General features: G+C 39.6%; 1 protein-coding gene across 1 annotated transcript in view; it reads left to right on the top strand.

Annotated features, from left to right (window-relative positions):
* Positions 1 to 14,421, top strand: part of COL12A1 (collagen type XII alpha 1 chain) — a 110,674-nt gene that overhangs the window by 35,807 nt on the left and 60,446 nt on the right. The window contains exons 14-25 of the mRNA XM_082855683.1: positions 935 to 1,201; positions 1,664 to 1,856; positions 2,935 to 3,056; positions 4,854 to 5,003; positions 5,085 to 5,204; positions 5,303 to 5,467; positions 6,041 to 6,187; positions 8,411 to 8,550; positions 9,070 to 9,199; positions 11,041 to 11,183; positions 11,496 to 11,625; positions 13,456 to 13,592. Coding sequence (XP_082711809.1) covers positions 935 to 1,201; positions 1,664 to 1,856; positions 2,935 to 3,056; positions 4,854 to 5,003; positions 5,085 to 5,204; positions 5,303 to 5,467; positions 6,041 to 6,187; positions 8,411 to 8,550; positions 9,070 to 9,199; positions 11,041 to 11,183; positions 11,496 to 11,625; positions 13,456 to 13,592 — 1,844 coding nt within the window. The remainder of the gene's footprint in view (positions 1 to 934; positions 1,202 to 1,663; positions 1,857 to 2,934; positions 3,057 to 4,853; positions 5,004 to 5,084; positions 5,205 to 5,302; positions 5,468 to 6,040; positions 6,188 to 8,410; positions 8,551 to 9,069; positions 9,200 to 11,040; positions 11,184 to 11,495; positions 11,626 to 13,455; positions 13,593 to 14,421) is intronic.

Here is a 14,421-nt window from a genome sequence, read left to right on the forward strand (position 1 = left end):
CTTAGACATTGTATTTTTCACCTCTAGAAGTTTGGTTTGAGTCTTTCTTATTTGTTCTATGTGTTTACTTAACTTGCTTAACATTTCTTCTACCATCATTAGCATATGGAATACAGTTATAATAGCTGTTTTAAGGTCCCTTTTGAATAATTCTGTCATATGCATTATTTGTAGTGCCGTTTCTTTTTTTTTTATTTTGCGGTACGCGGGCCTTTCACTGCTGTGGCCTCTCCCGTTGCGGAGCACAGGCTCCGGACGCACAGGCTCAGCGGCCATGGCTCACGGGCCCAGCCGCTCCACGGCATGTGAGATCTTCCCGGACCGGGGCACGAACCCGTGTCCCCTGCACTGGCAGGAGGACTCTCAACCACTGTGCCACCAAGGAAGCCCCCCCTGAGATATTTTTATGTGTCAGTTTCCTGTTCCTTTGCGCTGATAGTCTTACATGTTCATGGCAGTCACAAAGGATGGTGTTGACTGCAGTCGCTATGGCTAGTCATTTATGAATTGTTCTTTCTTCTGAAAAGATTCAAGGAATATTTCTGACCCTGTATTCATGATTTTTAGAATTCTGCACACTGTAATTTCTACAGGAATTCTTTACAGATGGAAATATAATAAAAATTCTAAAAGCTCATCTCCAGAAATGGGTGTTTTCTTTACTAAAGTCTCTGGAATGCAAATATGAAATCCTTGCAATATGAATTCCCATTTTTTAGTTATTAGCCGGTTGAAGAGAAAACATCTCACTGTGACCTCACTGAGATTAGGCTCACAAGCCATCTTGAACTTAGGAGAGCTCACAATGCTAAGTAAAGGAATAGTGTACGTATTTAAGAAACCACACATAGCGTTTTGTCACATAAATGGGGAAGTGGACATAAACATTTTCTTTCAGCAGAGTATACATTGTAATCTTCCTTTCATCTCACAGTATCCGATGATTCGAAAACCTTGAAAGTGGATGAAGAAACAGAAAACACAATGAGAGTTACCTGGAAACCAGCACCTGGGAAAGTTGTCAACTACCGTGTTGTGTATCGCCCCCGTGTGGGCGGGAGACAGATGGTTGCCAAGGTGTCACCCACTGTCACCTCAACAATGTTAAAGCGACTTCAGCCCCAGACCACGTATGACATCACAGTTCTCCCAGTTTACAAGACAGGAGAAGGAAAGCTTAGGCAAGGTTCAGGAACAACAGGTATAAAACCATAATAATTTTGGGGGGAAAGTGTGTAATATTTTAAAGGGAGATTTTAATATATCTACTTCATTTGTAAATGTCTAAAATGCAGTCTGTAATAAATTATACTATAATAGTTAGGTAGGTTGCCTAATTAGCATATGATTTTTACCAATCTAGTTCCTGGTAAAATGATTCTACATATTAATGTTCTAATGCTAATCTAATCTTCTGAATTGTGAGTACTATTTATACTTCCACTTGGGTAGCACTCTATTATTCTGATTTTTATTGGGTATTATAGCTTGTGCTTTCTGACTTAATCCTTTTTATAAATGTATATTTTGAAGTATTTTGTTTGTGATGATTGCCATGTATATCACTTAGATATTTTGAATTCAACTTATTATTGTAGGGGCTAAAAAAAAACCCCAAAGCCTAGGCTTATGGATAATATTTTAACATCTATTATCTTTACAGCTTCTCGATTTAAATCACCCAGAAACCTCAAAACATCTGACCCAACCATGTCAAGCTTCCGGGTGACTTGGGAGCCTGCACCTGGGGAGGTCAAGGGTTACAAGGTCACATTTCACCCCACGGGAGACGACAGAAGACTGGGGGAGTTAGTGGTTGGACCATATGACAACACAGTTGTTTTGGAGGAACTTAGGTAGGAATGAACTCTATTCCGTTGTTGTTAACAGATTGTGCGTTCCACACATGATCACGTATGTGTCTGGTTGCTGGCAGAGTATTTAAAATCAGCCAAAGTTGCTTTCTCACTCTTGGTGCTGCTGAAGTTGAGGTTAGGGTTCAGAGACTCAAATTTAGGCCTGAGCAGTTGTACTCTTTTAATGACTTTTGTTATTAAGTGATCAGGGATGGTGTTTCTTCAGTAACACCCTGCTTTTTAAAAATTAACACCCACATTGCACGATTTCACCAAAAGCAGTTTATCACCAGCCAGCCTTATGGGAACGTAGGAGTCCCCATGCCTTCCGGAAAGGCCCAGGTGACTGACACTGAGATGCGAGTGTGCATCGTCTCCCAGGGTGGGCTGCAGGAGTCAGGGGGCAGGCCTTTGCTCTTGGGCTCAGCTGGGAGGATTGGGGAATGGGGGCGGGTGCAAGCTTTTGCTGCAGGCTGTCTGGTGGGAAAGAAGGAGGTTTGAGTTGGAACAGCAGCATTCTTCACAGTAAAAAGAACAGGCTGCTGTGCATTGCCTGGTGGAAAGTTGGTTTGTTTCAACGATTTATTCAACAATATTGGAATCTGTATAAATGCTTGATATTGACTTTTATCGGAATAGGGGGGATGAAATTTATTGAGCCTCCTGCGTGCCAGGCACTGTGCTAGGTGCTTTATGTTCCCTTGCAAGTACAACATTTAAATTGTCTTCTTAAAGCCCATCACTTAGAAGCAATAAGAGTGAAAGCCCGATCCTTCCCTGAGTGGCTCAGTGGGAAGGTGGGGATTCTACACCTAATGGAAAGGCAAGGTGGAACTTGGCGCTGTGAACCCCTAGTATTCTCTAGAGTGCTGGCGGGCTAGTTCCCCTTGATACCTCATAGTGTGGGCTTAAACTAGAATGTGATGGAAATTAGTTTCCTTCTTCTGCAATGTTATGTATTATAAGTTCCTCTGAATGAAAGTTTGTAAGTCAAGTTGAATGTTTATAACAAAGCAAAAAAAAAAATGCTACCACTTGAGGTTATTATGCATACAGACTATATATTTTAACATTTCAGGGCAGGTACCACCTATAAAGTAAATGTTTTTGGAATGTTTGATGGAGGAGAAAGTTCACCACTTGTTGGACAAGAAATGACAACTCTCTCTGACACAACCGTAATGCCAGTTCTATCCTCTGGTAAGAATTTGAGTTACATTCCCCTAGGAAAAGTCAGTATTTTGCAACTTTTTTTCAAATATGAATTGTTAGGTGACTCATACCATGAAAATTAACTATTAAATTTTACACTAAAATTTATTTCAGTAACATATACTTAATACATTCTTCAAAGATACAGCTAAGCACACTTTCGCCGACATTTTTTAAGGCTTTCTTGTTAGTGTTGCGTTAGTTACATAGTACTGTATTATTTAAAGTTGAGATTTTACAATGATAACAGACATTACCTTTAACCTTTAATATACATTATCTTTAATCTCTTTCTAATAATTAAAATGCAGTTTTATTTTGTTAAAGTCATCGTAAAAATGATTTATCTGGGCTAAGCAAGGAGCACCTTGTTCCGTAAGTAGGTGGGCAACTAAGACTTGGGAAGCAAAATGGTAACATAAAGCCCTCATACTTTTCTGCTCCTGCCACGACCACAACTTTGATACGCATGAAGCTAGTTTTGAACATTCTTCCAGGTGAGGGTGGTGGGTAGAGTTTGCTTCTAAATATTTTAATCATTTGCTGACAAAGAGTAGGTCGTGGCAGATCAGGAGCAGACTTGAAAAGCCTTAGGTGCTTGGAATGGTACTTGGGAATCCTAATTCCTGATGGAGCGTCCAATCTGCAGTGACGCCTTTGGACTGTGATGGGCATCACTGAATCTTTCTCAGCGAGTTTTTTTGTTGTTGTTGTTGTTTTGTAATATAAAGATCAGATGCTAACGTGGCAAGGAGTTGAAACATTTGTAGCTGGTAACGTAAGCTCCTAGAAAAGAAAGCGTTTGAAAACATGGATGTGGGTAAAAGAAGGGAAAGGGTCAACTCTTGCTGTTTTGCATTAATGTTCAATTGCTTCTCTTATGATGATGTTAATTAACTGACTTATATTTTTATTTTGTAGCTTGTGCACTGAGGATATTGGGATAATTCTCTCTTTCCAAAGCACCCTAGCTTTGTATCAGTGTTTGTGCCTGTGGTGTCTGTAGCTCTCAATCTGTATACTTGTTTGTATCTTTCTTCTAGATTGTCTTCCTTCTCTCTTGATTTTTTAAATGTGCAGACCTCACCAGCTGTATCTACCTGATTGTTATACAGAGTAGATGATTAAGTTAAATAATTAAAAACTAAATAATAGCTATCAGACTTTTAAACACTATACCTTTACTTCAAAAAGTTCTAATTTTAAGAGTTATATGCCTAATCCTTCATAATATATGTAATACTGGGGGCTTTAATTAATTTAAAAGATATTTTTGGCTCACTGAAACTTTTTCTAGCTTACACATTTTAACAGTTCATCTCATACGTGTCTGCTAATGACCGTTGAATATTTAGAAAAATGCAACATCCAATCTAGATCACATTAAAAGTTTTATTAAAATTATTATTGTCTTATCGTTAGGTGGCTCTACATTCCCACTTATATATTTTACCTTTTGGGTTTGTGAGCTCATTCAAATTTATGATGACGGTTTAATTCTCTGTGTTCTATGATTGCGGCTAGAAATATAGCCAAAGATGAATGAAAGATTTTCCACTGAAATAATTACTGGAGGGATGGACGGTTCCTGTGACTCTTATTTGAGGTTAATAAATCGTATGGACATGTTTTCAAAGGCTTCCACTCCAAATTATATCGCTGAGCCACAGAACTGAGGCAGTTAGGCGACACTGAGCCCCCAGGGGGTGGCAGAGGCGTGGCTAGGAAGTAACCCGACGAAGAATGTGCTCCTTACTCTGTGCTGTCTCACGATTGCTGTGTCAGGGATGGAGTGTCTCACCAGGGCTGAAGCAGACATCGTGCTGCTGGTGGATGGGTCGTGGAGCATCGGCCGGGCGAATTTTAGAACCGTGAGGAGCTTCATCTCCCGTATCGTGGAAGTCTTTGAGATTGGCCCCAAAAGAGTACAGATTGGTAGGTGTGACAACATTGAAGGCATTTAGACGTCTCCATCATGCTCTTTTATACATGCTAATGCCAATGGTGTCCTTTTAGCCCTTGCTCAGTATAGCGGGGACCCCAGAACAGAGTGGCAGTTAAATGCTCACAAAGACAAGAAGAGCTTGTTGCAGGCTGTGGCAAACCTACCTTACAAAGGAGGCAATACCCTCACAGGTGAGTCAGATGCTCCAGCGAGCTGTCAGCTCTCGCTTTCGGTCAAAGCTTGTGGCTGAAAAATGATGTGACTGATTCTCTTTTAACAATCCCACTAGGCATGGCTTTGAATTTCATTCGCCAGCAGAGCTTCAAGACTCAAGCTGGAATGAGGCCTCGAGCTCGAAAAATCGGCGTTCTCATCACTGACGGAAAATCACAAGATGACGTTGAGGCACCTTCAAAAAAACTCAAGGATGAGGGCGTGGAACTGTTTGCTGTTGGTAAGCATTGACGAGAATTGCCACGCCCCCAGGGGCGACAAATGTGCCGAGGGTATTTTTGTAGTTAAAGATATTTTCTGAAGAATGAAAAAACAAACAGACACACTTGCCCTATCACATCATTTATCAAAATAATGTACCAGGAAGTTCATTCATGTTTTTCTTTTCTCCTTGTAATGGGATGAAACTACATGGCTTCTTGGAAGAGAGTAATGAATCAAGAGGACAAATGTACTATTAATAGGATTCAGGAAAATTCTTGTTTGGTTTTCCACAGCACCATGTTTATTTTTGATATCCGTTATTTCACTTTCCAGAAAAAACACTGGAGAGACACTTTTTGGTGGGAAATCAGTGCCAGAAGCATTTAGAAGAAGCTAAACAAAACAGCCTTTAGTTTATATTATTTTTTGTTTCTATTTTATATATGTAATCATTTTATTATTCAGGAAAATCATATATACATTCTAGTTAACATTGAATATATAAGGGTAGCCCATGAAATATTTGCTTTGTTCCATGAATTTTTTCCTGAGACGTGCTTTTAATTTGTGTATATCCATTTTTCCTAAGGTATTAAGAATGCTGATGAAGTTGAGTTAAAGATGATTGCGACAGATCCCGATGATACCCACGCATACAATGTGGCGGATTTTGAGTCCCTCTCCAGGATCGTGGATGACCTCATCGTCAACTTGTGTAACAGCGTCAAAGGTCCAGGTAAGGTTAGCCCAGGGCTTCTCACCCTCAGCACTATTGGTATTTTGGTCCAGATAATTCTTTTTAGGTTGGAGGAAGTGGATTCCTTTGTGCGTTGTGAGATGTTTAGCAGCATCCCTGGACTCTTCCCGCTGGATACCAGTAGCATCCCCTGAGTCATGACAGCTAAAAATATCTTCAGAATTTGCCAGATGTCTGCTGGGGAGAATACTGCCTCCAGCTGAGAATCATTGATTTAGTCCCTGATTTTTTTCAGATGGCATCAAACTATACATGACTTCTAGCTTATTTGAGGATACATTTTATGTGCCTGCACCACACACACACACACACACACACACAAGTGAGATTGGGGAAGAAATAGAGATGCTTTCTTTCCTGGTGTATATCTATTCTCTGGTAAAGCATCTTCACTCTACATAACTATTAAATGGTTGTTCCCAGACTTTTATTTTCTAAGGTTTGCTGCCTTTTGTTTTGGATTAGAAATGGAAGAGGGGTCTTATATATGATTTGCTTTGCCCCAACTACAGATGATCACATTTGATACTTTGCACTTGTAACCTATAAATATAAAGACAAATTATAATTTTAGAATTTGGACTTTTGGAAAGGATATCATCTCTCTTTACCACTGAAGAAACAGATTTAGAGAAGTTCAATTACTTACTCAAGGCCAAATGGGTAAAGACATTTTGAGAGGTCCTTGAAAAAAGGTAGCTATTGATAAGGAATTAAGATTTAGAAATAAAATTATGGAAGTGAATTTTTAGTGACAAAGAGTGGTGTAAAATGACTACTATCTGTATAAATCATAGGGCAAAACATGGTAAGCACCAAATTGAAGGTTTTTGGAAAACGAATGATAAAAACTATGGTTCTTATTATATGAGAAAAATTTCTTTTAAATACATGTAGATTCTGGTAAAGATTGTCTTTCACTAATTTATTCTGGTTTTGGAAAGTTGGAATGAGTTTAATAAATAAAGTGGTAGAAATGTTTCACGTGCTTTGGATACTGAGGATACATTTATTTGAATGTTCCTTCTTGAATTTCTCTCTCCAAAATTTTGCAGATTTTCTTTTTGGATTTTGAACAATAGACTGCCTTTTCCCAGGAGAAACAGACCAGCCAGGAATCAAGAATTTGTAGGCATCTGGCTCTGGATTAGCTGAGAGAGTTGTGGTTTTATTTAGTTGGAGAGAATTTTGAGTGGGGATGAAAACATCTTTTATCTCTTTTTCTTTCTTTTTTTCTACATCAGCTACGTAATAGTTGCATTCATTTAGTTTCCCAGACAGTAAAATTGCTTGATAATTTTGTAGGCTTGATTATGACCCAAGTACGGTAAAGGTTAGGATACTAAGAATGGAAATTCTTTTTCTCAGCTTTGGCTTACAAAGAAAGTAGAAAGAGTTTATATGAGAATGATTTGCCGTGCTCACAGAGTCACTGCATTAGTTCTCGTATAATTATTATTTGGAACATCTTTCTAACGGTCCTAATGAGCCTAATATTTCTATTTTCGTTGACATGTATTCCAAATATTTTTCTATATCAGTCATTTCACCTATACTTATGAACAGAGAATACAATCACAGGCAGTAGGATATTCCCGAATTTTAGAAGACTTGCTGGTTTCTCCTGTCTTCTGAGTGAGAAGGTGGTTAACTTCTCGTGCCACCGAATTAGATCTTGTAAAGGAACTAAACGTGAATAAGAAGCCAATTCTGTCTTCACAGAGTATAACTTACAGCTATGGAGATAAGACGTGCATATAAATAGTCAATATGATAATGAGGGCAGTGAACTCGGGTGGTGCCAAGAGTGATAAAGGCAGTGGAGCTGTCAGGACTCGCGGTGTCATTTACTGGGATATGTACAAGGTTAGAGACCAGAGCAAGTATCCAAGGCTGAGTCAGAGGTTTTGAGTCTAGGTGACGGATAAACGGTGGTGCTTTCAGGAAGGGGGCAGCAACTTTTCATGAAAAATAATGAGCTCAGGTTTGAATTTCCTGAGGCTGAAGAACCCTTTGGCCACCCATTCAGAGAGGACTTAGGAGTATTGGGCCTCTAAGCTGATTTACCGTAACTTCTTAGTATGTGAAAGAATACATGCAAAAGCCTGAAATATGGAGAGGAATACCATTTCAACCAAATTTAAATGTCATCGCCTTGCTATAATAATGAAAAAAGTGTATGTATTTCATTTCCTCGTGTAGGTGACTTGGAAGCACCTTCCAACCTAGTTATTTCTGAGCAGACCCATCGTTCTATGAGAGTGAGCTGGACACCTCCTTCTGACAGTGTGGATAGGTATAAGGTGGAATACTACCCAGTTTCTGGAGGGAAACGGCAAGAAGTGAGTAGATAGCCCACTCCTTCCTGGTCCTGAGATTGGGTCCTCCTCCTTAGGGCTCTGAGAGGAACGCTGGGGGGATGTAGGGGGCAGAACTGGGTCCAAGATGGCGCTCTCCATTTCTTGCTAGGCAAGCGCTTCCATTTGGGCTTAATTAGAGGGAAAGAGCTTTGCTTAATTTCTTATGGTTTTTTAATTAAGTATTTTTAATTAAGGATTAAGAGGATGCTTAATTTATCCATGAGTTTATATTAGAATCATCGAGTAGGGAGGGAACAAAACTAGAAGACCTTCTAGTTTTACCCACTAATTTTACAAATAAGGAAACAACAGCTGGGAGAATAAACTGTATGAATTGTCCAAGGTCTCATGGTAATCTGGTGGTTTCCAAAAACAAAAGACAACGGTCTCATTAAAATATAATTTCTAAGCTCATTGTAGTTAACTACGTCACAATCATAGGAGAAAAGAGGGAAGTGATGATAACATAAGTTGTTATTCTTTTTAAAATTTTTCCCCTAGTTTTATGTGAGCCGATTGGAAAGTAGTGCAGTACTGAAAGATCTGAAGCCTGAAACTGAGTATGTTGTTAATGTGTATTCTGTGGTAGAAGATGAATACAGTGAACCTCTGAAGGGCACAGAAAAAACCTGTAAGTCAGATTTAAAAACAAATCTTATCATTGTTTTATTTTTTAAGTTAAAGAGGTGACAGCCCTCGTGGGATTTTTTTTGTGTTCTTTTTTAAAAAATTTTTATCGAAATGTAGTTGATTTTCAGTGTTGTGTTAGTTTCAGGTACACAGCAAAGTGATTCAGTTATGCGTATACATTCCTTTTTAGATTGTTTTCCCTTACAGGTTATTACAAGATATTGAGTAGAGTTCCCTGTGCTATACAGTAGGTCCTTGTTGGTTATCTATTTTATATATAGTAGTGTGTATATGTTAACCCCAAACTCCTAATTTCTCTGTCCCCCCTACCCCTGTCCTCTTTGGTAACCATAAGTTTGTTTTCTACGTCTGTGAGTCTATTTGTGTTTGGTAAATAAGTTCATTTGTACCGTGTGGGACGTCTATCAGCCTTCCAAATCATTCCTTTATTCGATATCCATTCAACACATATTTACTGAATGCGCACTTCGTGCAGGTCCTCAATAAATACTCCGTGGTTTTCTCCTTTTACTGGCTGCTTCTGCCATCATGGGACCTGGCTGGGTAGTCATGGTCTGAGATATCTTAGAGGGAAAAGTACCTTTAACAGTTATCCACTTCTTAAGGGAAGATACCATGTGGGGAGTGGGACTCAGATTACCTGGAAGAGCAGCTTGCAGGAGTGACCAGCTCAGTTCTTCCTGCTGGCAGTGAGAGCTCCCCCCTTTTTTTTTTTTTACTGACTTCTGGACTCTGGCCTTTACTGGAGAAGCTCTAATGGCTTTGGCTTCGAGTAGAGCTTTGGGGAACGATGTTCCTCACTCCTATTCCTGGTAGGGTTTCTGAAGCCATATGAAAATACTCTTTCCTTCATGGTTGGGCTCCAGGAAGAGGGGAGGCCTCTTCCAAGAGGCAGGAGTGGGCGTCACTGAATCGCCTCTACTCACTGCTCAGTCCCTTAGGTCTTTATCTCGTCTCTTATTTCCCTTTATTTTAGACCATCAGAGGTGGGAAATAATGTATTTCATAATGGACAGGATTAATCTGCTAATTCCTTAAAACTTTAAACTCAATCTTAGGACAAAAAATAGAAAGCTGTGTAGGTGTTAAGTGGAGAGGAGGCAGTAAGCCTTTTACTCTGCCTCATGGGCTAATCTTCTTTCTGAAGAATCCCCTAAGTTCCACTTATTAACATGTTTTAAATGTTTTAAAAAGAAATTTAAAAATTTTTAAATGTTTTTTAAAAAAACATTTAAATTGTTTTAATGTTTTATTTAAAATGTTTAAAAAGAAAAATGTTTTAAAATGTTTTAAAAAGTTTTAAAATGTTTTAAAAAGTTTTAAAATGTTTTAAAAAGAAAATGTTTTAAAATGTTTAAAAATGTTTTATTTTTAAATGTTTTATTTAAAATGTTTTAAATGTTTATTTAAAATGTTTTAAAAAGAAAAATGAAATGAAATATTATGTTGGCTTTTTATGTATGAAATTTTATGGTTGAAGAATGAAAATGGTCAACTTACAGATGTTCCGGAAAAAGAGATTGAAATCTCAGGAAGTTGGTCTCTGTTTTGGCTTCCACATGAACTCACTAGAATGCCATTTTACACTTAAACTTCTTTGCTCTATGAAATAGTTATCACATGCAGTCCTAGTATGAGGTGGCGATAAACAATGAGATCGGGTTTTTTGCGGGGAGAGGAAAGGGTCATATTAACTCTCATTGATTTCTCACAGCAACCTATTTTCTATTTAGCATATACAAATATCAATAAGTAGGAAACGATTGAAAAATGAGCAGACTGACAAGAGCTAGACTGGTGTCTTCTTTTACATTCCAACAGTGCCGGTGCCCGTGGTCAGCCTGACCATTTACGACATTGGCTCGACCACCATGCACGTGAAGTGGCAGCCAGTGGGGGGCGCCACTGGCTACGCCTTGTCCTACGAACCCATCAACGCCACAGAGCCGACCAAACCCAAAGAGGTGGGAGGCGTTTGTTTCTTTATTGTTGGGTCTTCCTGGGACTTCACGGTTGCAGAGTCCCCATTAAGGGGCAGTTACTCACGAACTCATTTATAACTTTACACCCAAAACGGAAAAACACAAGATTAGATTTGTGACCTGTGACGAATCTTAAAAAAACATCAGCATGAGAAAGGAAATGCAGGGCAGAGAAATGAAAAATCAAAGTTGTGTGAAAATCTGGCAGTCACAGATTGGTGTAATTGTCCATCCCCTGTTAGTGGAAACGTTTAATTGGAATGTGTTGTCTCCCCTCGGCATGTCCATCGGCAGATGCGCATGGAACCGACAGTGACCGATGTGCAGCTGAGTGACCTCTTCCCCAATACTGAGTACGCGGTCACGGTCCAGGCCGCCCTTCACGACCTCACCAGCGACCCCTTCACTGCGAGGGAGGTCACCTGTAAGACGTCGCCAGTTCTTCTTCCCTTATTGCTGTGAATACGACACGCTCCTTAGGCTTCTTCTTCCACCCGCTCGTGCTAACGATAATTTTGATAATTTGTGTGTCAGTTGTAGGGTTATTACTTATGGCAATCTAATTTGAGAATTAAGGTTATTTCTGGACTTATGGCAGCATCTTAAATTGATTGTAAGATTCACATTTATTTTCCCATATTTTGAGATGTATCTTACAGTCAATGGTGTCTTACAATTGCGCTTGGTGAGGTGTCAATCAGGGAATAGAACATGAAATAACGGTGCATCTTACAATCCATATTGTTATAGATCCATGAAATATTGTATATGGCATTGGTGAGAGGGGAATGTCGGGTGAGTGTAGTTTTGCAGGAAGATACTAGGTTTAAGATCAAGATGTTCTAAGTTCTTGTTGAAGTAGAAACTATGGCACACATGAATGTCTGTTTCTGTTAAGTAAATGAACTCAATCCCCAAACATACTGATCATCTACGACACTCCGGTCCTGTGCTTAGGTGTTGGGAATGTACTGATAAAAATGTAGGGCAGCGTGGAGGACCCGGACCCTTTCGTGGTTTGCACTTCTCTTGCGTGTATTGTTCAGCCCCTTTTGTGTTTCTGGTTTGCCTCGCTAGCACTTAGGTGCTTTTTCTTGAAAAGTGACAGTGATTGCTCTTAGGATCCTGGCCTTACCCAGCCAGTAGTTTTGTTTCGTGCTTCTCGAGGTGGGCGTGCTGGGATTCTAAGTATGTCTTGGCTTAAATTTGGTGAGTCTCAGAGCACATTTCGAAGGAAATTAAGAAGTTGGAAGAAGCATTCAAGGGGGAACGGTGTTGAGACAGAAGCATGATGAGGCAGAAAAGAGAAACCCCGCAAGGTGGAGCAGGATACAGTCACTGACAACAAATAATCATCTTTCATATGTCGGATCCTGTCTGGAGCTGGTGGTTTGCGGCAGTGGGTCGACGGCAGGTGGAGAGAGCAGGGAGCGGCTGAAAGACGAATGCGGCCATGGATTTAGATGTGGGGCTAGACTGCTGCAGTAGGGGAGGAGAGGGCACAGAGAGGGGCTGAGAGACGAAAACATTGAAGGGATGGAGGTGCAGAAACATGGAAGTGGAGACAGAGATTCAGGAAGAGAGATGTACAGACTTGGAAGGAGAGACAAAGGAAGTGGGTGAAAGAGGCAGCTCGAGAGAGTGAGATGCGTCTCATAGAACAAGAGAAAATCTCTCCATTAGTTATCCTCCTGGTCCTTTGTAAGGTAAAGCTTTGTTTGACTTGGTGAAAATTTATGATTTGGATTTTCTTCTCACCGTTTGGGCTCCTGTGGGTTTTCTTGTAAGCTTATTGGTTGCTTAATTTCGTCTCATCTTCATGCTTCACTCTTGTAACCATTTGTTTTTCTACCACGTTCTTCAGGAAGCGTGACTCATTTTGATTTCTATCTTAACCGACTTAAATATCTGATAAAGACACATGAGCTGTACATATATGGTGAATTATGATTTATTATAGCTGAGCAGCAAGTAAGAGCTTATTTAAATAGAGTGGGAGAAAGTTAACATATAAATGAGAAGTTAGAGTTGTGACAAAAATTTAAAATTATCCTGTTTTTAAAAAGCCTCCTTAAGAAGAATTCAGCTGTACCTGGTAGAATCAAAGTGCTTTTATCATCATAGCCAATTTGTTTAGTTACTTTGCTGCACACCTTTAAGTTTTCTCCAAACCACTTCTTGAAAGCTTGTGTGGATGCTTTAGAGCTTTTTGGCTGAGAACCACATCTGGCCCCAATTTCTCATGCATTTCCAGTGCCTTTGCCCAGTCCTCGAGATCTGAAACTCAGAGATGTGACTCACAGCACCATGAACGTCTTATGGGAACCTGCACCTGGAAAAGTGCGTAAATACATTGTTCGCTACAAAACACCGGAAGAGGATGCCAAAGAGGTAGGTTGAGATTAGAAGGGGTTTAGAAATATTTGTTTAGTCCTAGTAGGTTTAACAGAAGAATCTAAACAAGTATTACGTGTTTTGAATACTTGTCACTTTATGAACATAGTGTTGGAAACGTTATATATTTATAGAGCACTATTTGAATATTGGTAATATATTGGACTGTCTTGCATTTAGTTTGGAAATGTTTTGCTGTGTGATATTAATCCTAAAAACATCATCCCTTTGTAGATAAAGAGTTATAGAGTCTAGCTGGCATTTCGCTCTCCTGCAGATGCTTCATATGGTGCTCTGCATTCTATGAATTACTAAAAAATGTCATAATAATGTTTCTAAAAATGAAAGCTAGCAAGGGGATGCAGGAAAGAAGAGGGGGAGTTTGTCAGGGAACGGGAAGATAGGACACTTGAGCAGGACAGAGAGAAAGTAGGAACATAATGTCAGATGATTGTCCCTCTGGCTTTGAGCATTTTTGAGATGATGCTGAGATGGAGAGCTATTTCCAGGACAACCTGCTTCAAAGTGGAAGCAAACTGAGGAGCTTCACCAGCGAATGGGTTTAGAACGTATGTTTGCCTGAAGGGGCATTAATGTGAGAATCTCAGAGGCGTTTTTGGAAGCTAGAAGTGGTTTCTCTAAGCACCCAGTTACAGACTGTGCAGGTCATTTGGATTGTACACAAGCTAATTTATACCTGTGCACACACTCATTTCATTCTGGGTTTCAACATCAAAAGCAGTGCAATGACCAGTGGGTCTAATCAGCTAATGCACAGGAGAATTTTTCCGAAATGAATCGCGCAGTGATACAAAGGGAGACGGGG

The sequence above is a fragment of the Leucopleurus acutus genome (genome assembly GCF_964270905.1).
Source record: "Leucopleurus acutus genome assembly, chromosome: 15".
In the NCBI taxonomy this organism is placed as follows: Eukaryota; Metazoa; Chordata; class Mammalia; order Artiodactyla; family Delphinidae; genus Leucopleurus; species Leucopleurus acutus.